Genomic DNA, 25,691 nt, shown 5'->3' with positions numbered 1-25,691 from the left:
AAAAGAGGGACACATGAGTCGCTATGGCCAAAAAGAAAGACAGAACGAAAGCAATAATAATAATAATAATAATAATAATAATAATCAAACAAAAAGGGGAAAAAAAAGAAAAAAGAAAAACGCCACTGGATATGCTTCTTTGTGTCACAGTAAGCATATCGCAATTTATTAATTGGAGAAAAAAAAAAAAAGAAGAAAGAAAAAAAAAAAGAAATGAATTGAGGAATGAAAGCAGATACGCAAAGGTCAGATGGAAAGAGGAAACAGAAAGAGATGGAGAAGAGGGTGTTGAGGGTTTTGGGGGGGTTGGAGAGGGACGGAGTGAGGGATGGTACAGGGTGTTGGGATGGAGAGACGAGACATATACATGGAGGCGGACGGGATGGAAGGACAGCGAGAATGAAGTTTTGTTTTTCATTCTGTGAACTTCGGTTCAGCTCTCTTACCTCGTATTGGAGTACCACCTGGGTGGATAATATGAATGCAAATAAGATTGGAAAGAAGAAGCATTAGTACGAGAGGAAGGAGGCTGGGGGCTTTGGAAGAAGAATCAAATTAGCTTTTTTTTTTTTTTTTTTTTTTTTTTCTGTTTGTTTGGTTTATTTATTTAATTTTTTTCCCCTTTAAACAGAGTATGTTAAAAAAAATAAAAAAGATTAAGGTACTGTAGAAAGAAAAGAGACAGACATAGAGAGATAGATAGAGAGAGACAGAGAGACTGAGTTCCTCTATTGGCATTAAAAAAAAAAAGAAGAAAAGAAAAAAAAAACAGGTAGGTTATCACTGGAAGCAGTTTGGAAGGTGTTACACTGGTTAAATACAAGGAAGGTGCCATTTTGAAATTGTTTAGAGGGAGTTAGGAGCATTGGTTGGTTTGGTTTTTTTTTTTGTTTTGTTTTTTTGGACAACGTAAGACCTCTGATTATAACCTGGATTCACTTTATGTTCAAGTGTGTGGGACAAACCACTATGGTGCTGAGGAGAGGGGTTGGGGAGGAAGAGTGAAGGAAGTGAGTCAGTCAGAGAAGGGACGTCCACACATGGAGGGACACATCAGAACATCTTTGCTCGTTTGTCCTGCTCAGTTATAACAATTCGTTTCATGTGTCCTTAACCAGGTGCGTGTGATTTTCTCTTTTTATACATCTATATAAATAAATCAATTAATCAATATATATACACAGGTGTGTGTGTTGGTGTTGGTGTTTGTTTGGTGTGTCTGCTATACATCTGTTATCTGTGCTAACTGTTAGTAAAATGCATGCCATGCATTTTAATAAGAGTTTGAGAGACATGAGACATTAGTGGGGGTGATGTGTGCTTCAGAGCTACGCACTTACCAAAAGACTCTGTAGATTATAAAAAATACGGAGAGAAGAAAGACAGCATAGAAAATATGATTATATTCCTTATGTTTAGGAACAGGAGTTTTTTTTTTTTTTTTTGCTTTTCTTTTCTTTTGGTACAGTTAATTCTTAAGACTCTATTCAACAGCAGAACAAGAGGCGTACATGTCAATCAATAAATAAGTAAATAAATAAATAAATAGGGTTATAAGGTCACACAGTGCTGCTCACAACAAGAGAAAGGAGGTTAAACAAGACTAGTGAAGACAAGACACGTTAGAGAGTCAGGTGATCACACAGATCAAACGATTAGGGTTTAAGAAAGGAAATCTCCCCGTAGCTAATAGAGAACAAACTCCAATTATCTAGGTTATAAACTTACTTTTTTTTTTTTTTTTTTTTGGGGTGAGGGGGGGGGGAAGAGAGTATAAGGTATAAACAAATTCACAAGCATTTCACAAGACAACCAAAATCCGAGCAAAGCAAAGAATCGCGAAGGGCCGGGAAGGGGGGGAAAGCTAGAGACGACACGACGACACTACTGTGGCTAGAGGATTGTGGGAAAATCTTCCACTATGCTATCAGGAACAACTCTACTTCATGGGTTAAAATGTTTCAAACTCTTAAATGTAAACGAAACCCTGCGATCACATTAGAAGCTCTAAAGTCGCTGATGTCACCTCCAGTTGTTTTCTGGGTTGGTTTTATTTTTTTTTTTGCATATGGGCACTTGTGGGCGTGGCCTGTCCAGCTTTTTGGAGTTTTGCGAAATCAGTTGTTAAATAATAGCAATAATTTATTTTTATTTATTTATTTTTTTTTTTGCGCAAACGATCTATAAACATCGCATGGTTACAATAAAAATAAATAAATAAATAAATAAATAACAGATTTTTTTTTTTTTTTTTCCAATGGCGCTTTTTAAGAGTGCTTAAGAGTTCTTAAGCCTGGTTCATACCGCACCGAGCAAAACTCCGACAATCACCGACGTTTAAAAGTTGGACGTTGGATTTAATGTGTTGGGAAACCGTCGTGTTCAATCAAACTGTTCCTGTTACTAGCGTCTTTACGTGTCGTCCTTTGCCTGAAAAGACGGAGCGTGAAACGAAAGCGGTCCTGGGTGAAGGCCTGACTGTCGCGACGTGACAGACGGGGCGCTTACTTACTTACATTTCTGCAGAGAACTGCACACACAGGATGTACAGAGCTTTCAAGATTTTGCCCGCGTCGCTCCCGAGCAGTTTCAACAACTCCGAGAAAGACATCTTAATATAGGCTACGTCGTACGCTACGCTAAGACCATCATTACGCCATACATTACGTACAATATCTTCACCATTTTTACGTAATGAACAACCTGTCGTTTGTTTTTATCCGTTTGTAGTTATATTTAATGCAACTGCAATGCCGGGTTACGAAGACACAGCGAAGACCTTCTTCCGGAAAACTTACAGCTTTACCTCTGATTGTTCCAGAGCGCTGACGACGGAGATTCCTTTCAGGAGTGCTTACAGAAAAGAAACGTTCGCCATATCAACGATCGCACATATTAGTAAATGGGGCGTCCGCTGTACTGTACGGCTCCGTGTGTAAGTTGTTACCATAGACAACGTAGCCCACTAATAGAAACCTGTCAGAGCTGCCGACCAATCAGATTTGAGTATTTTTTTGGTTATCTTCGGTACTGGGGGATAGCGTTAAAAACTTGCTAGCGTGAGCGCAGGGTTACATGCACGGACGTCACTCGACAGCCATTTCAATCAGCTTGCTCTGGGACTGCTTTAGAAGTCACACATGGACTCGCCGTTGGTTGTTAGATCGGACGGATATAATAAAAAACAGCATGAACCATGTGGAGGTGGGGGGAGGGGAGGAGGAGGTCCTTTGTTCTGAATGAAGCCCAATGTTGAAAATTAGTCATTTTAGAACGTAGAACGAAAAGAAAGAAAGAAAGAAAGAAAGAAAGAAACAAGACACAAGTATGGCTGGTCACTTACTGCGATGGAGCAGTAGAAGATACAAGTACAAAATAAGGATGATGATATAAAACCTGCTAAGTGTGCAGTCACAGCAGTGAGTCATGGGTAATAATGGGAGCGCTGGATAAAACAAAACACGCCTCGAAAGCAAAAACGCATGGGTGTACAAACATACGCACACGCACGCACACAAACACACACACACACACACACACACACACACACACACAGATAACGTACAGAGACTTATGGCATTATTTACATTAAATAAAAAAACATCTAGATGAGAAAGAAGGAGGTTTAAAAGAAAATGTTTTTTTTTAAAAAAACAAAACAGGAATGAAAGGATAAAGGAAATTTCTCGTTTCATTTTTTTTTTGGCAGAAGGATGAAGAACTTTACCTGATCGGAGCTGTTTGATCCTGCCATTGTTGTTGCTGGTGTTCACAGGGAGGAAATCTTTAAACCAGGAGATGTCGGGGTCAGGGTTCCCGCTCGCGGCGCACAACATGGTGGCGGTGCGCGTTCGCTCAACTACCTTCAGCTGAGGACCCATGTCTATGGTGGGGAATCCAGGAGGAAGCTGGTCCTCTGGAACACACACACACACACACACACAGAGCAAATGTTAACACACATCATACCTCAAACATAGTACAGTTAACTGAGAGAGAGAGAGAGAGAGAGAGAGAGAGAGAGAGAGAGAGAGAGTTCAAAGTGATGCTCGCTCTACCATTAAACAATGTGAGGAACAAAATAGCAGCGAAAGCAGAAATCAAACCCTCACATATTATAGATGATATCCTAAACCATAAAGCATAAATATCTCAGGTTTTATCTCTAAGAAGTGTAGGGGTCATGACCTCAAAATTGTGTATAAATAAATCAGTATCTACTCTACTGTATAAACCTTAGCAGTGGGATATGAGTGGGATATGAGTGGGATATGAGTGGGATATGAGTGGGCTCCACCCCTCCCTGTGGTGCACAATGCTACGGTAGTACTGTAGTACACAGCACGCTAGCTAACGCAGCTATCTCCAGCTAGCGTACTGTTTAGCGTACAGCGTTCGTCGTATCTTTCCTCTCTACACTGACTCTTAAACCGCCGCTTATACCTCAGCTCAAAAAACTTCTTTCTGTTATATATAATATTTCCCTAAATTCCAAGTATTTATTGTCATGGTTATAAAAGCTGGCACAGATCTCTATGCTCTATTGTACTTGAATAATGAGTCCTAATTAGGAGTGTGTGTGTGTGTGTGTGTGTGTGTGTGTGTGCTCAACAGTTGCACTGTTTCTGTTCTGTGAGATGTGAAATCAGATAAGTGGCGCAGCGTGGCAAACATCATCTAAAGGCGAGTGCACACACACACACACACACACACACACACACACACACACGCACGCACACACATACACGCTAAACAAACCCAATCTAACACAGATAAGCTCCTGACAGGCCCTGAGGGCTTTGGACAAAGAGCTCACTGAGGACGACAACAGTGCCGGCAGGAAAGAAGAAAGAAAAAAAAACCCCACATTACACACACCCTGCTGAGAACACACACACACTCTGACACGAGAAATACACACACTTCACATCCAAGCCGTATTCTGCCCAAAGGTATGGTAGCCAGGGTGATGTAAATATACACAAGAATGTGGTTAGCATAGTGATTGGCAGGATTGAGTACCTGGAGCATCGTTCTTCCTGTTTTGATACGGGTAATTAAATCTTTCCCTCTAATCTCTCTCTCGCTCTCTTTTTTCGGTGTTTTGGAGACGTTCCCGTTATTAATTTTACATGAGCAGCATCATGTGGAAAATGCCACTGTGCTTACGACTGTCATGGCCGAGCTCCAATCCCACTGAGTGAGTGAGCAAGAGAGAGAGAGAGCGAGAGAGAGAGAGAGAGAGAGAGAGAGAGAGAGAGAGAGAGAGAGACAGAGCAATGGCCATCCTTTAAAAAAATATAAATCTTTTAATAACTCATGAGGCACTTGTTCATTTCCAAACAAAAACCAAACAACTAAGTCCATTAGTTCACCTTGCTGTAAATTCTTTGTTCATACATTATACTCTTCTGTGAAACTTTTTATTCTTCCTGCACTCTCCATTCCAAGAACGTGCAAAATGGATGTGAGTGCTTGAGAAGGATGTTGTCGCTAAGTTACCCTGAAAGCCCAAATCTCGCACATAGACAAGGAGTAAGAAGATTCCTGTAAGGTTTTGAGGCGTGTTACATATTCCATCCATCCATCCATTTTCTGTACCGCTCGCTTATCCTATACAGGGTCGCGGAGAGCCTGGAGGCTATCCCAGGGAACTTGGGGCACAAGGCAGAGGAAATCCTGAACAGGGTGCCAACCCATCGCAGGGCACAACCACGCACATACACACACACTACAGACAATTTGGAAATGTCAATCAGCCTACAATGCATGTCATCAGACTGGGGGAGGAAACCAGAGTACCCGGAGGAAACCCCCAAAGCGCAAGGAGAACATGCTGGACAGAGGCAGGAATCAAACCATCAACCTCGGAGGTGCGAGGCAAATATGCCATTAAGCCTCCATGCCCCCACCTTACCTAGCTACATTTTGCGTAAGAGATTATTGCTAGCTAGCTAGCTAAGTACATCTACGAGTACACTTTGCTAACCAGAATATCCTCCTGATGAAAAACAACCTACCGTATTAGACCTTTCTCACATTCTGAATTTAGTTCTTGCTTTCCACACATTCTTTGGCTTGGATTTCTTGCTCATGTTTTTAAAAAAAACCAAAGTGTCATTACCTGCACAATGAAAAGACTAACGCGAAACGCGTGAGGATCTGGATTACGGAGGGTTCCGCGTGGGTTCTTTGGATAGTTAAACCTTCTCAGCTTCTTACCAGGTACTAGACACTCGAATACTAATAGACCACAATGCTCGTAGAGTAAGTTCTACATGGAACGTCCCTGAAAACTGATGAACCCAAAGAGGTCCTGGGTTGTACTTTGATAAGAGAATATACATATATTCATACTTTTATTTGTTTATTTATTTTTACATTGTCTCAGATCTCAAAGCAACCGCCTTAATCAAATATATACATTTTTTTTTTTTTCTAGACCTGTGCAAGAACTCGTCTTAAAATGGCTGCCATTCTTCTAAGAACACTACGGCCACAGACACAAGACAAGCTGAACAGAACTAGGGACATTTTGCCGCTCAGCGTCAGGGGGGCGTGGTCAAGGTGAAGTTCAAACCAAAGTTTCATGGAAACGATTTGGTAAACTCGAGCAGCCTCTTCCTGAACTCCTTATGTGGTTTGTGCTCTGTAGCCATACGGTTGTATCAAGTGACGCCAAGTCAAACGAGACAAGGAAATGTCCTTGTTTTTGGCACAAACTGACCGAGCAAAAACAACAAAGTGGGCTTTCGATTATTCCAAGTGCGGCAGAAATCAAGATGTTCTCCAATCCGGTGGTCTTTAGTCGCACTACAGTTCGTGAAACGTGGGCCGAGAAGCTCGGAGACGAGACGGCGCAGCCACGCAATTGCAGTAGGTCTGCTTTGAAGTGTGCGCATGAGAACTTGCGATTAGAGGTAAATATACTCGGACTTAACGCCGCCTACTCGCGCACCCGGTTTATTCTTTGTGGGAAATGTAATCACGCTTATAAATTAGTATCACACCGTTTATACCGTTTGCATTCGGATTTGCTCGCGGTGATTCTTTGCTCAGCTTTATCTCGTAATTTAGGATTTGCGGAAGCTTAGAGAAGCGTCTCAGCCGTGTTCGATTCTGCTATTGCAGCGCTTTACGAAACTTCTCACGTGGTTTACAAATCTCACTTTATACAATCACACGAACATTAAGTATACTGTCGATATATTACAATAGCAAGACTATATTGTAGAACAGGCTCCGTATACTCCATACTGAACGAAGGCATAGTGGTTTAATCCGAAGCGGTCATGTGACTATCTTAATCATTGTTCAGAAGCCTGTCTGCTTCAGGAGCTGGAGGTGATCTGAATTACCATCTTAGGTTACAAATCAATCGCACGTCCTAGAAAAGAAGGTACGACGTGGTATAAAATGGCAACAGGAAAAGGGCAAAGCAGCTGAAGAGGTCCTCTGAGTATTTTTCGGGGGAAACTGGAAACCTCTAGCTGACCTTAACATAGTGTTCGATACAGAGGAATGGCAGGTAAAAATGGTGTTATGGGGAGCTGAGACTTGCTGGAGGTTGTGGTTAGACTCCATGGTGTGTATGTGTGAGATGGGTTTCTCTTTCATGCGCTCGCCAGAAAAAAAAAAGAAGCAGACTCTCGGCTAAAATCTGATACCGAACCCGGGAGTCTTAAGAAGGGCTATCAGTGAAATACTGTCTCCTGCACAAGCATTAACCTCTCGTGCGTCGCTTTCTAAACGCGGTCCTGTTGTACACATACGCGCTTACGAAACCTGAGAGGTGGGAAGAAACGATGCTAGCTAGCCAACTTTGATTAGCATCGACACAGAAAAGTTGTTTGTTTTCAGCTAGATAGTTCAAAACTGTTCATAAGTCATCGAATAACGGTCATTTATTCATTTGTTTATATTGTTTATAGCCTTTACATTCACCAAACTGCATTTGCTTTTAGAGAGGACCTAATAAAGTTTGTACAAATTGCAGATGTTGATTCCGTCTCGATGTTTAACCTCAAATCGCTACATTTTCCAGTAGCAAGGTGGTGTCACTAATGTAGCTTAAATAGCTAACCTGCTTCATGGTAAATCTTGTGTGAAAGTACAGAAATAATAGATTTAATCAATCTAAAAATGTTATGTAGCTATTTCATACCTTTGGTTGGTTGGTTGGAAACAAAATCACTCAAGCCATTGAGAATAAACTGTCTTGTCAGCTTCTTTTACTTTGGTATTAATCGTAATTAGCAAATAAGAGTCTTTTTTTCATTATAAAGGGCATCGAGGTTCCATGCCATGCCGCATTATATACACGTAATATATACACAAGACGAGCAAATAACTAACTGTTACGGTTAGCTAAAAAAAAAAAAGGAAAAAAAGAAAAAATACTAATAAAAATATTGTTACAAATAAAATTAAATATTATTAAATAATTAATAAAATATTGGCAGTCCGTATCGTTTTTAGCTAGCTAGCTTAAGATTTGTTTTTTAAAAAAATGTAATTTACGTAATATTATAAAAATCACATTATTCTACATTTTATTATTTCTAATTTTAAGTAAAATAGCAGAAAATCACTAGGGGATCTACGGACTGTTTGTTTTCGGCCAGCCATCTCACAAAATAAACAGAAATGTCTTCGGTTTTAGTTTCAGTTTTATTTTTCGTTTTATTCCTCTTAGACCAGGGTGTATGTATATTTGATGCGTATTTTTATGTTTTAACGTGTTAAATTAAAGCTTTTAAAAGCTCAAGCAGCTCGTTCGTTCACAGCGGCGGCGACAACTGACGAGTTTAGTTTGCTTCCGATCTGAACGACGACTAATTTCAACATTTCCCTTCACTTGAAAAGTCATCAAGTGAACCATAATAGAGCTGTTGGTGAGTGTGTGTGTGTTTCCAAATTCCACCTGATTTAACTAGGCTGCATTCAGCGCCTCGGGCCACTCAAAGCACAACCATGACAATCCATGCAGGTTAGAAATCGATGAACGCACGTCTCAAAGCATCGCCGGAGTACGAAACGAGCCCGCGAGCACATTCGCACTGTTTTCCTACAAGGAAAATCCATTTTTGACCTTCTGCTTGCTCGGTGCAATCGCCTCCAAATATTTCCACTTAATCTGCCAACACCATGAGGATGTGTATCAGCAAGGAGCAAGCAGAAACCCAAGCCGCTTTACCGACGTTCGTTCGGGAATATCGGCCTCCTCTATGAGCCGTTTGTTTATTTTCTTCGGCGATTTGCTCGTTTCCTTTAAGGTTAATCCTACTTAGGTGAATTTCTTTCCATGTTAATTCTGAATGCTGCTGAAATGTGAAAATGTTGTTTATTATGCTAATCATCGCAGCCACAAATGCCTGAACTTCTGAGATTAGATGACGTGAAAAGCGAGTTACTAGTGTAAATAAATGAATAAAACACACACACACACACACACACACACACACACAACACGTAACATAAAAAAAATAAAAAAAATTAATCATTTCGACTTGCACAGTGCTTATCCTGATGGATTTACGGATTTTTATTTCCTTCTGAAGTCTTAAGTCTTGCGCTGACGATCCCGGGGCTGCTGGGTTTTTTCGCCCGTGTTAAAGACGCAGGAGGAAACATTAATTGGCCGTAGGACGCCGCGCCCTCCAGCTGTTTGGTACGTCAATCAAGGCGAGCTCGCGCTCTCAAGATGCTCCAAAACGCCTCAGGTGATATTTAGAGCGTTTCAGAGCTCCTCAGCGTGAATGCTGTTGCTTTTCCAGCGCAAAAGGAATAGCAATGATTTATGGAAAACTTCTATTTCACTTTCTCTGCGTGAGTCCCGGATAGACAAGAAACCTCAAAGACTCGGCAAAGTCACGGCTAGCACGGATCACTGCTGTTTTACGCAGAGCTGACGGTATTACCATGGTCAAAAAAAAGGGTTTCTTCCAGCACCATGAATGGTTCCTCAGTTTGTTCTGTTCACAACACACATGGTTTCCTTTACAAAACTTAAACCATAACCATCCAAAAAAGCTTTGGGAAACCTTAAAAAGTTCATCCTTGGAACAAAAATAATGACTGGACTGGACTTTGGGGTGTGGTCATTTGATCACCATGACAACAACAGATACGTTTATCCTCTTCACAGTGCGTTGAGACGATATAGACACACGTCCAATTCCAGGTTGATTCATAACATTTCCAGTTGACTGGAACTTCTTAATTATTGCCCTGATGGTGGAAATGGACATTTTCAATGCTTGTGATATTTTCTTATAGACACTTCACATTTTGTGAAACTCAACAACCTTTTGCCGCACATCACAACTATATTCCTTGCTCTTACCCATCGTTATGAATGACTAAGAGAATTTGTCCTATGTGTTACCTCATATTTATACCCCTGTGAAACAGGAAGTCATGGTAGAACAATTTCCTGCTCCTAGTCACCCAGGAGTACTAAAAAAAAAAAGTGTAAAATATCAGTAGGAATATACCTCAAATATATTTTTCTCATATGAATTCATGGGGTGCCAATAATTGCTGCACACCTATATTTAACGAAGATATTTTGGGGATAAACCTGTGTTGTGTTTGATATCCATGAGAGCAGAGTACTTCTGTGAATTTTTTAAAGAAACGATCCAAATGTTAAACAATAAAAGACAATTTTTTCACAGCCTTCTTCGCTCATATTTACCAAGGGCGCCGATATTAGTGGAGGGCAGTGTATACTGTCGGAATAAACACTCTAACACTCCAGATAACGCGAAGGATATATCTAATCCTAAAGAGATAAGTTGTGTGACTGGATTGGAGAAGAAAAAAAAAAAAAAAAAAAGATTAGCAAAAAAAAAAAAACGTGATTGGACACAGCTATTATTTTCACCCCATGTGTCCATGTGTTGTTAAACGCCCACATCTGCTTACATAATGGTTTCTTTTTCAAACTGGTGGAAAGGCAGGTGCCTGTGGGACCAGTGTAGCCACAATAAAATGCTCAAAGACCCGACAAAGTCACAGTAACCAACAGCTGGTCACTTAGGGAAACACTGCAATCATTAGCTTTGCTTGTGGAGACCACTCACACACACACACACACACACACACACGCACAAAAATTAATCACCATTACATTTATAAATCACCATGCAAATTAAAGTGTGGCTCACTGCAGCACCTCTGCTGATTAACAGCCAGAACAGGGAGCCGGCAGCGGCAGCGTTTCCTCCAGTCGTAATGCTAAGCAAATACCACCAATTATTGTTAATTAATTTGTGTTCACGACACAGTGTTTGGCGTAGCGGCCTCTGAAAACACAAGGGTTATTGACAAAAACATTAAAATGCATAAATGAAGTAATATCGTACACATGCGCGGCGCGGCAGGAAGCTTTATCGCCGGCTAGTCCGTTAGCGGTTCCGCTAATAAGCACGGGCTCGGATTTCGACTTCTGGGTGAATAAATAAATGACACCAAACGGATGTAGTATCGCTCGGGGGAGCGACAAACTTGCTTCCTGCAACGAGGAGAGAAAAATGAACTGGAATTTAGCGAGGAGAGAAAGAAAAAAAAAAAAAGAAAGGGAAACATATGTGGAGGGAGCAAACAGCAAGAGATAGCATAGGCTCGAAATAAAGAGCCGATTTAATCTTTTTAGCATTACTATGAGCTACTAGGATTATTACGTAAGCTTTATCTGCTTGAACGGTCACCATATTATTAGCTTGGCACATGACAAATTAACCAGCAGATAGCTAATGCTGGCTAAGTGAAGCTTGTTATATAATAAGCAAAATTATCAGGACATTTTGAATCAAATTAGAAAGATTTAACTAGCTTAACTAGCCTATTAGATAGCGGTGTCATTCCCAGGGTATGTTTCCCAGGGTCTTATGTTCCCCGGTTCACTTTATACTTTCGATATGTACTGCAAAAACAATCCTCTTAGGTAACTCTAGCCAACTAGGTCCATTTGAAACAACATTTAAAATGATCTAACACCTTCTTTTATTGAACACTCTGACAGTGCTAGCTAGTCGGCCGAGTGCTTGTCTTGAGCGACTGCGTTTACGACCCTCGTGTAATTAAAAATGTTATTTTATTTAACGTGTTTTATAGTGATAGCAGCTAACTATTTAGCTAACCAGCTAGTTATTTAGCTAGATTGCGTTGCTACTGCAGTGAGAACCCCTCAGTGTAAAACTAGCCAGCTAACTATATTTAAACATGTTCATGTAGCTATTACCTCAGGTCATTCCCATGTTCCCCAGTTCAATGTTCTACTAACATACATCAATGAAACTTTTCTAAAGGTTTTATTTAGTCAGGACTCATTTTTCACAGGGACCTTTTACTTTAAACACCAGCGACACATTTAAATGAATAACATCTTACATTAGATTCAAATCCACTCTTCATCCACAAACGTATGAAAGTTATGAACTTGGAAAATGAACTAGGCTGTACATGCTGAACCCTCATTTGTGCTGCTTGGAGAATACCTGTTAGTCTACATTCATATAGTTCATGCAGGAACAATAGTATACACTAAATGGAAGAAACGCAATACTGTAGCCTATAAAACACAGAAAACACTCATAAAAGGAATAAAAATGTTAAGTACGGACATGTCCAAGCTCTCATTTATACGGAATCCTAGCTCACCATGTTTTCATTGTGTGCCATATAAATCTGGGGAACATAGGACCCTGGGAACATACAGAACATACGCTCCCTTAGATAGCTTTGTCACACGAGCACATTGTGTTTAAAATGTAAAAATCAGTTGTTTTTTTTTGTTTTGTTTTCTAAAATCTCGGCATAACTGAGAGATAAGCAGAATTATCCATGTCATTCTGAAGCAAATCGGTAGCCTACACGAACACCTCACATTTCCTAGGCGCTAGTTAGCTAGCTAATGCTGGCTAGATGACACTCTCTGTGATGCTAGCTTTGTGAAAAGTTAGCAGTGTTACTGATTTTTTTTTTCTTTCTTTCATTACCAAACACTACTTTTATAACAAAGTTTACGTACTATTTACCTCAGAATAACCTTCATTACGAAAAACTAGCTATACGCTAAAAATTCTCTTAGCGGTGTATACGTTTGTTAGTTAGTCAGATATCACTAGTTTCACAGGGAAATATATGCACATTCGTACTTGAAGAATTAAGAAGTGGTGCCCTAAAGACTCTAAAAACAAACGAAACAAACAAACGAAAAAAAACCTCAGGCCGTCCCGTCTTACTAAAATACCGAACATCTTCCACACTGCAAGTGTAACTGCTCATCTGAAGAAATCACTGAGTGGCACCGATATGAAAAACTCTTTTCCCCAGTGATAATTTACACCCATTACCCTACACGCTCAGGTCATCAGGCAACAGATAGATGTTCTGCCAAACCTCCATATCTCAACCAATGACCCTTAGCATTCCTTATCTAACCAAGGGAGTCATTAACCCGGAGGCATTAAATTGACGTGTATGATTTGTAATAATCGCTGTAATCTGTAAAACGTGTATACGGATGAACCGACTACATATTTTACACATTAGCGCGGCTCTAACTTAAGCCGGATCATTATTCCTTTATTTATATATATATATATACACTTTTTTTTTTTAATGAAGTGTCCTCTCATTTATTTATAGCTAACTACACCGAAGTAATATTCTTCTTGAGAGGACCTTCCAATTAAATAAAGCTAATTGACTTTGTATGAACTGGGCTAACATCCAAACATGATTACTTGCTATTTAGCCTGTTTAGCTTAGCCGTGCTTGTTTAGCTGAGAATGAGTGAGACCGTGGAGAGAGTAGAGGAGAACGCTAATTCGGTTATCTCTATTGGGGCCATTTCATTAGCGCGGTGCACAAGAAGTGATATCTCTCAGCAACTGAACTAACTGAATTGATCCGATTGGCTGAATGAGTCGGTGATGTTGTGCTTATTTTTTTGCGGGGAGAGGGAGGGGGGAGAGAGAGGGAGAGGGCTGCTACTGTGCTAACAATTAGCGCTAATCTTTCAAGTTTTGTCTGCAACAAAAGAAAGCTCAGAGTAAATCAACCTGCAATCTCTGTGTGGACTCGATCTACAGAAGGATTTCAGTTTTAGCCACATATTGAGTTTACTTTCTTGCTTCTTCGGGTTTATTTTCCGGGACCTTTTCGTCTCTCTCTGTGCGTGTGTCAGCACAGTGAGACTTTTCTCCAATGGACCGAGGTTATTCTTTACCCGGAATTACCCAGAGGCTATAATGTGATATATCCGTTGCCCTTTCCCCCCCCCCTTTTTTGAGCGTATACAATCGCCTTACACAAACCCGGTCCGGGGATCCCTCCTGCTGAAAAAAGCGCCGGATTACCAACGTGGCCGAATAGCGGGAAACTCTTCGAGTATGACACCTATCCGTTTTATATTTTCCGCTTGCTTTCCCTCTTTTGTGTGAAGCGCCAGGCCAAAGAGGTTTAAGGTTTAAGGCCCGGCTGCGTTCGCCTCAATCCCCCAGTTTGATAAGTGCTTTTCTGGCCACACAAAGGCTCAGAGGACAGGAGTCCGTGTTGGCTTTTTGGCGGCTGTGCAGGATTGCTCAATTGCACGACCTCAATCACAGAGCTGAACGAAGGAGGATGAGGATGAAGGGAAAGCTGTGCAGGCTTATACAACATCGATCTGAGGTTTATCTCCTATCGCAGAAGCGAATGAAGGGAGAAACAGCTGAGGGAGTGAATGATCGGCTGGCATAAGGGACAGCCCCATCTCTCTCTCTCTCTCTCTCTCTCTCTCGCTTTCCCACACAAGAGCGATGTGTGAATGTGTGCGTGTTTTAATTGCACTAATTAAAGTTGCTTCCTGACAATGGGACCCTGCAAAACAGACATGCAATATGCAGAAATAAAGCAAGAACCCCCCCCTAGCAAACGTGAGAGGGAAAGACAGACTTCCTCCAAGGTCCTGGCCTTGGAAGCAGAAGAATGAACAAGGTCCTGGGGTGTGAAAGATGACAGCGTGCTTATGATAAATCGTGCTGCCTCGTCACGTAGCGGGACTGCTAATGCTGTGCCATATGGCCGAAACCAAAATGGCTGCCTTAGTAACCTATAACCTCCTCCGTGACAGAGAAACATAGCATACTGTTGTTTTCCTCTTTTATACATTATGTCCTTTTACTTGTTGTACTTGTTTAACTTCTTTTTGTTGTTGTGATATTTTTTTTTTTTTTTTTAGTGGAGACTGTTTGACCAATTAGCTCGAGCCATGAGCAATGACAGCAACCTCATAAATGAACAAGACTGCAAAGTTACACAGGATAATACTGTTAAAAAAAAAAAATAATAACGTTATCAAACTAATGTGCCAGAGAAAAAGACAAAATATACATGCTAACGTTGACCCGACGATGTCTTCAGACGGAGGTGAACACAGTGGCAAGCGCTTCCTTCTTTTACTTACCATTATAGCTGAAAGAAACATGACGGACTCACTAACTAACAACACAGTGTTACACAAGATAATGCTAAAAACAAATACTTCTCTAACAGGGTTTACTTGATACCATCACAAAGGAAGAAATAAAAAATGTCTTGTACCTTTCATCCTTTAATTACCAGGCTAATACTGGAAAATATAATGTTGTATAGTTGAAAAAACAAAATGGCCGCCTTCTTAACCAACACTCGCTTGCTTTCTTCTTTTATTTTGTGTATGAAATGAAACAAACATGGACGCCTCACTAACACTGACCCACTATTAATATCAAAACCAGAACATTATAGATTGTCATTTTTAATTGTATGAGGTTAATATATATATTTTACACAGGATAATTCTGGATAACGCATGGCTGAAACAAAGATGGCTGCCTTGCTACTGCTGACCTGATGCTAGAGGAGGAAAAGGAAAACATTCTATATCATCCCATTGTTCTTTTTCTAATTTAATCTAACCTAATATGGCTAAACATAAACTGCGACACGTAATATTAAGATGGCTGCCTTGCTAACCTGACGCAAAGCTAGCTCTAAACCAGGACAGAGGAGGAGAAAACAGTGGCTTGTTGCTTCCCTTCTTTACTCTCCATTATACATCCACCCACCACTGGGGAATACTCACAAAATGCTACATAATCGTTTAACCTAGTGAGGGCTGAAATTACGATCGCTGCCACAATGACAGAGAAGGAAAACTCTTGCTTTCTTCTTTCAAAACAAATATGGCCGCCTCGTGTCAACCTGCTGCTCTCTCTCTCTAACAACAAAATGCTACACAGGAGGTTATAATAAAGACTTAGCGTACGTGCCTGCTGCTAACGTGTCCCAGAAGTTTAGTAATGAGTGAATGAATACACTGCTTCCCTTGTGAGTGTGTTTCAATCCCCACACGCATCCCTGTGTCTGTGATGTATTTAATTATGTTTCCCCTGGCAGTGGAGATAGCGAATTGTTAATTACGCTTTTGTCGTCTCTTATACAGAACTACTCGACCAAACGAGAGAGCTCTTGATTAACAATGCAGCTGGTTATTCCAACTTTGTGTCAAAACTATGACGCTATTTACTCTCTCTCTCTCTCTCTCTCTCGCAGTTTTGTAACTCAATGGTTGCTTCTTCACAATGCCAAATCTCATGTTCTCTCAGTCGTTCCCTTTCCCTGTGTCCGTGCTGTTTATTTCCGTCATTCTTCTTGTCACGCGCTGCCTGGTCTGAGATAAAAAGGTTATCTTTGGTATTCTGACAGGTAGCTAATCTGACCACCATGTGTTATATCTGCGCAGGACAGCCTGTTTATAATCTTATGAAATGCATGGGAATAGGAAATTGCATTGCAAATAGGAAGAAGCTGATGCATTTGCTACTACATTCCAGCCATGTATGTAAATGTGTATAAAGCAGCGTAAGCTACTACAGCCTAGTTTGATGTTAGTGTTGATTAGCATTATGATTAGAGAGATTATTACTGGTATGATTGCTCCAGCGAGCACACATGGTCAGTTCTGATTTAATTAGCATGCTCATTTCTTCGCTTTCACCTCTTGGTTTGTCTTTCAGCTGTTAAAATGCCACACTGCTCTACATAGCCACCTCTTCAATGTGAAAGAGGCATGCGCCTGTCAGTCCCAGTGAAGTGGGTGTGGCCTATGCGCCTGTCAGTCCCAGTGAAGGAGGTGTGGCCTGTGCATCTGTCAGTCCCAGTGAAGGAAGCATGGCCTATGTGCCTGTCAGTCCCATTTGAGGAGGTGTGGCCTATGTATCTGTCAGTCCCATTGAAGAAGGTGTGGCCTATGCAGCTGTCAGTTCCAGTGATGTAGGCGTGGCCTATATACCTGTCAGTCCCAGTGAAGAAGGTGTGGCCTATGTATCTGTCCATCCCAGCGAAGACGGTGTGGCCTATGTATCTGTCAGTCCCAGTGAAGAAGGTGTGGCCTATGCAGCTGTCAGTCCCAGTGAAGGAGGTGTGGCCTATGCACCTGTCATTCCCATTTAAGGATTGTGGCCTATGCACCTGTCAGTCCCAGTAAAGAAGCTTTTGCCTATGCAGCTGTCAGTTCCAGTGATATAGGCGCAGCCTATGTACCTGTCAGTCCCAGTGAAGGAGGTGTGGCCTATGTACCTACCAGTCAAAGTGCAGGAGGTGTGGCCTCGCATACTCAAAACTAACACTTTTCTTCCCATTTAAATGAAACTGTTTGCACAATAATGTGTTGAAACAACTCTTAATTGAATCTAATTGAACTGATCCTCCATTAAATCTTTGATACACTGGATCATTGCTCACAGAAGTTGAGTACATTTTCGAGATGCAACGCACGTTTTTATGTTTTCCCGCTCTAACAAAAACCTGACTCAACTTCTTACCTATTATAAACTCTAAATCACTGAAATGTACTGCACATGAGGCCAAATAACCAACTGCTGCCGTGCACAGATGGCCAGCTGCTGTGTGATGCTCCAGCTCTGCTCTTTGTGCTGCGTGTGAGGTTTTTCAGGATCGCCATGGCGCTATTCCGAGATGCCAAAAATCCCCCGACACACGCAATAACGTAAATCTGTCTAAAGTGAGAGAAGGACTGCCCTAGCCACTCACCCTCACACTCATCGTTCGTGTTAGCAGAGGTGATTATGTGCTTAAGTGTAAACGCGTATCGATTGACTCCACCAATAAGTCTATCGAGCTGAGTCATTGGATTTAAACTGATAGTGGTGTGCAAGACGCTCGTAAATCACACAAACACAGCCACGCACACATTCCTGCATTTAGAGCTCGAGGGACTGTGCATAGCTCAAGCTAATGTTTCCTCAGTCCAGTCCTCAGGCCAAGAAACGCAGACGTGACTGAACAACAGAAGCAGGACGGGACAAGACGGATTCTTCGCTGACGCCTCGTCAGCCTATCCAGCCAAGCTGCCATTTCACGACAGATTAGAGGCAGCTCACCTGTCTCCTCAGGACGGGATGCTTTACATGCCATAGGACCAAACTGGATGAACTTTGACCTTGGTAGAAACAGCTGTAAGGGATGAGAAGCTGATATGGAGAACATTTAAGGAATTGAGACGTTCTCCAGCTCTAGTTAGTTAGGTAATTAGTTCATTGTTAGTATACTGTTAGAAATGTTTTATTGCTGTTATACCTCAGCGATTTGCCTGTGATTCATTGTTCAAATGAATTATAGTGCAACATATCTTACCCGTGCATATTTGCATTTAATGGTCGAAACAAGTTAGATCTTCTCCTGTTATCTTCTGTACTTGTCTTTCGGTCGATACACAGGAGTTTACCGCCGTAATTAGCATTATGGATGTTTCTTTGTGCAACATTTTATAATGATTTATAATGCTTTATCGGTCTGTGGGCGAAGTTATACGTGTTTTTCTGAGAGAAATACCATTTGAGCTTTTGTATATTCATGCTACGAGCGAGAAGGACGAGGTAGGAGGAAACGGCTAAGTCTAGACAGCTCGTCTTCCTGAAGGCTAGACCCCAGTGCCGAGAACTCCACACATTGCACACTCTGTACAGATGAAACTCTCAAACCCAATACAGATATCAAACCCAATACAGTGTGTAGTATCCTACAGGAGTATTATCGCATTTATGATTCATCAAGGATAAAAATAATAATAAAAAAAATAAAACTCCTCAGCTGCAGCTTAATATTTAATTGGGAATGATTTAATAAATGAATCACAGGCTCCTGAGTTGTGCAGATGTCTGAAGCGGAGGTCTGACTGAATGGGAAGAAAATTTACTTGCTCGATTTATTATTTCTTGCTTGGAGCAATTCATTTAGCTATGACCGAGTACATTCAGATGAACTGAGAGCTCAGAAATGCCCGACAGGCAACTAAAAGGAAAAAAAAAAGGCAATGCTGTGGTTTCTTTTCCAAAAAAAAAAAAAAAAAAAAAACAACCTTAAAATTATTTAAGTAAATAAGTAAAGTTATGTATTGATGTATTGTCCTCACTGCCTATTCCAATCGATAGGAACACGCTGTTTAATGAATAATGATGGTTAGTTAAAGATTCAGACTAAGTTAGTAAATTCAGACTGAAATAATTCATAAAACACACACACACACACACACACACACATAAAAACCTCACTTTCCTTCTTTGAAATCTATGTCTGAAATTAGTTCTCACAACTCCTGCTCTTTGAACGCCCACTATTTCAGAGCTAAGATGCTAATTCGGAGCGAACGTGGCATTAATTTGTGCAAATTGCCGGCTCTATACAGTGTAGACGGAGTGTTTCCAGCGACAGGCTGAATTGCGTCTCACCTCTGCTGGCCTCGGGCACGGGGAGCGTGAGTGCTGAAATTGTGTCCCTTCATTAATGATCTCAATGCATCAGAGCTGACAAGGAGTGTAAGGGTTCGGTTCCCGAATATACGCCGCAAATTATTCTCCCGCAGAGAGAGGGGGAGTGAGAGAGAGACAGAGAGAGACAGAGAGAGACAGAGAGAGAGATTACAGAATGAGATAGAGAAACAGAAAATCTAGCGAAACAAGGTGAGAGGAAGAGAGCAAAAGCGAGATAATGAAAGAGAAAATGGGAGGAACTCAGGAGCAGGGATAAGAGGAAATCGGACGGAGAGAGAGGAAGTGAAAGGAAGGAGGATGCGAAAGAGATAATGAGAAAAGTGTGGAAGAGCGCATAAGAGGGAACGATAAGAAAGAGAAAGACAACGTGTAAAGATGAGAATAAAGATATAATGAGGGAGAGAGAGAGAGAGAGAGAGAGAGAGAGTGAGAGAGAAAAACTGAGAAAGAAGACAAAATGAGACGCATTATGGAAGAGAGACGGAGAGAAAAAAGTGTCAAAAAAAGGAGAAAATGAAAAAAAAAATCGTATAAAAATGACAGGAAATGACAAGAGTGTGTATGTGTGTGTGTGTGTGTGTGTGTGGAGATGAGTGATGACATCTTCCTCTCCTAGCTGAAGCTGTGTCCTGTCTAATCTTCCCGAGGTTTGGTAATTAATTTCCGTGTTTTATTTGATGGTAATCTGATGCCAGAGATGATGCTGAGTGTCGCAGCAGCAATCAGCTCTTCATTTGCTGCTTTATTTCCCAAATCCACCTTCACAGGCCACACACCTGCACACGCAGCGCTCAGGGCGGCGTAGCGGTCACTAAAATGACGGTAATAAAATGCCTCGAGGAGTTCACATTATCTTAATGCTGGGGTTAATGCCAGAACTTTTTCCACCCTAACTTATAGAATGAAAAGTCTGAGGATAATATCGAAAACTTGTTCTTTATTTCCTTAGTTATTTCTTCAGAGGCCACGCCTCCTTCACTGAGAATGAGACACAAAGGCCACGCCTCCTTCACTGAGACACAAAGGCCACGCCTCCTTCACTGAGACACAAAGGCCACGCCTCCTTCACTGAGACTGAGACACAAAGGCCACTCCTCCTTCACTGAGACTGAGACACAAAGGCCACGCCTCCTTCACTGAGAATGAGACACAAAACTCACGCCTCCTTCTCTGAGACTGAGACACAAAGGCCACGCCTCCTTCTCTGAGAATGAGACACAAAGGCCACGCCTCCTTCTCTGAGACACAAAACTCACGCCTCCTTCTCTGAGACTGAGACACAAAGGCCACGTCTCCTTCTCTGAGAGACAAAGGCCACGCCTCCTTGACTGAGACACAAAGGCCACGCCTCCTTCTCTGAGACTGAAACACAAAGGCCACGCCTCCTTCTCTGAGACTGAAACACAAAGGCCATGGCTCCTTCACTGAGAATGACACAAAAAGGCCACACCTCCTTCTCTGAGATTGAAACACAAAGGCCACGCCTCCTTCTCTGAGTCTGAGACACAAAGGCCACTTCTCTCTTTCGCAGTAATGGCTGTCAGATGAGTGGAAGAGTGGTCGTCAAACCCTCCTCATGATCATGCTGACAGAGTCGCAGATGGAAGCGTCTCTTTGGAACGAAGCGATAAGCTGATGCTTTCATGCTCCTCTCTCGATTTCTCTCTCTCTTTCCCCTTACTCCATCTTTCAGTCGCTCTTTCCGTCTCTCTATCCCTCCGTCTCTAATCCTGCCGGCATGTATGCCTCTCTACTCTCTATCCACCTACTTTTTACTCTTTCTCTCAGCCCATCTGTCTCTGTGTCTCTCTTTCTCTTACTTTATCCATCCCTTTCTAACAGCATGCCTGTATCTCTCCTTCCATCACTTCCTGTCTATATATCGCTCCCCTGCATTCATTCCTTCTTATCCCTATCACCCTGTGTTAATTTTCTACCCTGGTTTCCAGCTTCCCCCCCCCCCTCTCTGACACATCGTATTACATGAAGGGACTCATGCTTGTGGCGTGAAATGCATCGCTACATCTTTCACATGCATGCCAGATCTGTGTCAGTCTCCCTCTACCCTATGCGCACCCTACACAGACACACGGCTCTGTGTAGCGCACATGTGTGTGTGTGTGTGTGTGTGTGTGTGTATCCCAAGGGCTCAGATCAAATAGACGGATAAAGAGAGGGATAAAAAAAGAGCAAGATGAGGCCAACTGGGCTGAGGCACTGCCAGAGAACACGGATAGACTGACACGAAGGATTTCATCTAGGGGATAACAGACCGTTTAGATCGAGAGAGAGAGAGAGAGAGAGAGAGAGAGAGAGAGAGAGAGCGAGAGAGAGAATGAAGGTGCAGCTCAGTCCACTGACTGGATTTCTGCTTGCTCTGTCCCTTTTCATCACTCCCTCTATGTCTGAATACACACTTGTTCAAACCGGTGTGTGTTTTCATATGGCTGCTTTCTGTGTCTGTATAAGACTTGCTTTGCTCAGACTTATATGAGACAACCGATACAGAACAAGCGGGGGGGAAAAAAAAGTTTAAAAAAAAAAAGCTACTTCACAAGACTCCGTGCTTGTTTGCTTTGTGGTGTGTGTTGTTGGCTATGTCCTGTCATAACACTCTATCGCCTTACATTCTTTCCCCTTGAGGAAAGCAGACATTAGGAAATAAATACAGTACTCCAGGCAATGGATAAACCTCACCGAACCTCTTTCGTTAAAAGATGTCACTTCTGTTTGAAGGACGAGGTCCAAAGTTCCTGAGTATTTAAAGCACCGTGTTTAAATAGAACCAGGTCATTCCAAACTGTAATAATTTGAACACGAGTCATTTTAACCGTCTGACCTACAGTCAGGCTTTGAAACCAGAATATTGTGCAATGCTCTTTTAAGTGCCGCGGTTCGTTTTCTTTGTTGTCGGATTTTTGTTAACCAACCTTGAGTTTGAGAAAGGAGCTATCGAAATGAAACCCCATTCGGAGACAACAAAGCACATCTTAACACGGCACTCCATGATTAGGTGTAGTGTGACCTTCCAAAGTTCAAGCCCAACTCCATCTAGCACCCTTAAGGGTTTTTTTTTTTGTGGCTTTTCCAACTGAGGGACAATTCCCTTTCAAGTAGAGCCCTTTCAGAAAAGTAGGAATGTAAGAAGCCTACATTCATACTAACAAGCCACTCATGTTTGTCACTTATGTCTGTAGCCTAAGTTCTCTTATGAGAACAGCAGCACCTTTGTATTTGTCCTATCGATATTTAGCCGATTGGTGAACCTTCACTGATCCCATCTGAAAACACTAAAAAAGAATAAACACTTAGTTTCCTTTAAAAAAAAAAAAAGCATTTTTCTGACACGCATGACATCAAACCCTTCCCCAGGTGTTCACTAGAACGGATCCTAAAGGTAAAGGAGGCGTGATCCACCTGAATTCAGCCATGCCGATAAATAATTAAAAGCCAAGAGAGAGTACGCGGTGGGAGAGATTGCTCATGGCTGAACCGACGCTAGACAGAGTGCATACCTTCATCCTGAGCAGCACAGAGAAGCGAGATTACATCATCCCCAGCACTGCCATTAAACAAAGAAAATACTGTCCGAGCATCCAAGCGAGCTGGACCTGGCTTCCCAGGCTGCAATGCTGTGGGAATGACATCATGCACTATTATCCGGTTGCTGAGGGGAAATTTAGGTTTTGTTTTGGGGTTTGTTTTTTTTTTCCTTTTGGAAAGCAGATCAGAAGACTGGAAAGGTGGTGTATTTTGGTGTACGCGCCAAGACTGGGCTAAACAAAGGTGCTTGGTATTGGACTTGTAATGTTGTTCTAGAAAGATCTGTGATGAGGAAGCTGAGGTCAGAGTACAGACAGCCTTGATACAGCACCGCTAGAGCAGGTAGGGTTAAGGGCCTTGCTTAAGGGCCCAACAGTGGCAGCTTGGCAGTGCCGGCCCTTGAACCCCCGACCTCCTGATCAGTAACCCAGAGCCTCAGCTGTTGAGCCGCCACTGCGCTTTAGTATATAAACAAAAATCTTCTTTTTTAATCATCTGTATACCAAGCAGGGGCAAAACCCAAGTGTCCAGGAACTGAGGGAACTTGGAGAAACTATAATACACAGGACAAGCAAGAGGTCGAACCAGACAGGAAGGTGAAGTACCAACAGGGATGGGGTGGGGATGCAAAATGTGATGTTTTGATGGAGGCAGAATGGAAGAAGGTTTTTGTATCTCGAGTCAACACTTTCTCGGGGTAGTTACATCAGACCTCACGACTCGCAAAATTCAGAATCCAGCCTTCTAGGTTCAAGTGGATCTCTAGCCTTGATCAAAGCGACACCTCTGATCCAACTCAAATTCCTGTTCATAGATGCTGCCTTGTTTTATGCGACGTGACTTCTGGTGAACGTTCCCTCAAGAGCATCATTAGCTCAATTCAGACTGGTGGAGTGAAAAATGAGCATTCCGGCCTGGATGGTACTCTTCTCCTCTAAACCCTCTCGCCTCTTCAGTTGGGTGTGATGATTCACCACCTTTTGACTTGTGACCCCGACCCAGACGAGAGATGAGGGACTCTGAGTCTCTGATCACAATAAACCGCCTACACAATCACCAATCACCATCAATCCCCATCACTGTGCAATCACCATCTCCCACTTCAGACAGATTAGTAGGTACAGGTATCAGTGGAGACCTTGGAAAAGAGCAGTGAAGGTTTCTCAGAGGAATACTACACTGGGAATTTAGGGAATATTCTGCAGAAACTCAAGGACACTTGCCAGAACTAGAATGCTAAATTGAGATTCTAAAGGCACAGCGTTTACAGTTTGGCGATTTTTCTTGCTGCAACGACCCTATTTTCATCTCGTGAAGCGTTTCTTTCGTAACCAGCCGATGAGTAAAATCCGGACGAACGCTAAAGTTCTCCGGCGAATTGAATCGGCCCTCCAGAGCATTAGCTACCATTTTAACAAACTGACCTCTCTGAATAAGAACAATAAGACAATAACGTCGATGGGTTGTTTTTTTTTTTTCCCCCCCAGTTCAAGAAAGAGAACTGAACAATGTTCACACTTTACTTTTATGGTATAACACAAGGAACTTACTTCCACGACATTAAATGTAACTAGAAATGGATAAAAGCGCAACACGTTCAATCAATAAAATAGTAAAACGTTCGCTTTAACAAAAATCGCTGGGCTGTAAGAGGAACAAACACTTTGGGACATCATATATATTACAGAGATTTTAAGTATCTAATGGGACATCACGTCTAAATATGGCTATACATTTTGATGAGAATATAAATAAATTTGAAAAAAATCACAACATTACAATCACCGCTCGACTGACATTCTCCGACTCTCTTGAAGCTGTCAATAGACGCAGCAGATGTTTCTCTACGATAATGAACAGAGTCTATCTTTCCAGCCCGCACAATAATATTTAGCGCAACACTGCTGCTGTATCCACTTATCCATTAGCTAAATCATATCTGACGCTGTACTCACACGCAGTGATTCATTTCCTTTATTAATTACAGTCAGGGGAAATTTTTGTCTAGGCAGAGATCTATAAAGTCAGAGCAGATTAAGTTCGATCATTTTAATTACGGAAATAAATAACCAGCCATTATCTGTTCTGTTACTGAGTACCATACAGCCCAGGCTGTGAGTAAATGGGAAAGAAAAAAAAAAAAAAAAGCAGTGCTTTCTATAGAGCTACAAATAAATAAATAATTTGCACTAGAGGCTAGTGGTGAATAATAATAATAAATAAATAAATAAACAAACGGCACCATGCCAATGAACTTCTTTTCAAACCAGAAGGGCCAACTTCTTCCCCAACAACTGTATATGCTGACTTGGACATTTTACT

General features: G+C 41.7%; 1 protein-coding gene across 8 annotated transcripts in view; it reads right to left on the bottom strand.

The window, feature by feature from the left end:
* The window catches only part of LOC128604465 (receptor-type tyrosine-protein phosphatase delta), a 424,718-nt gene that overhangs the window by 60,309 nt on the left and 338,718 nt on the right, over positions 1 to 25,691 (bottom strand). For all 8 annotated transcript variants that reach the window (XM_053619599.1, XM_053619606.1, XM_053619605.1 and 5 more), the window contains one exon: positions 3,728 to 3,916. In XM_053619599.1, coding sequence (XP_053475574.1) covers positions 3,728 to 3,916 — 189 coding nt within the window. The remainder of the gene's footprint in view (positions 1 to 3,727; positions 3,917 to 25,691) is intronic.

Source organism: Ictalurus furcatus, chromosome 29, assembly GCF_023375685.1.
Source record: "Ictalurus furcatus strain D&B chromosome 29, Billie_1.0, whole genome shotgun sequence".
In the NCBI taxonomy this organism is placed as follows: domain Eukaryota; kingdom Metazoa; phylum Chordata; class Actinopteri; order Siluriformes; family Ictaluridae; genus Ictalurus; species Ictalurus furcatus.
This window is presented reverse-complemented; position numbering and strand designations above follow the sequence as displayed.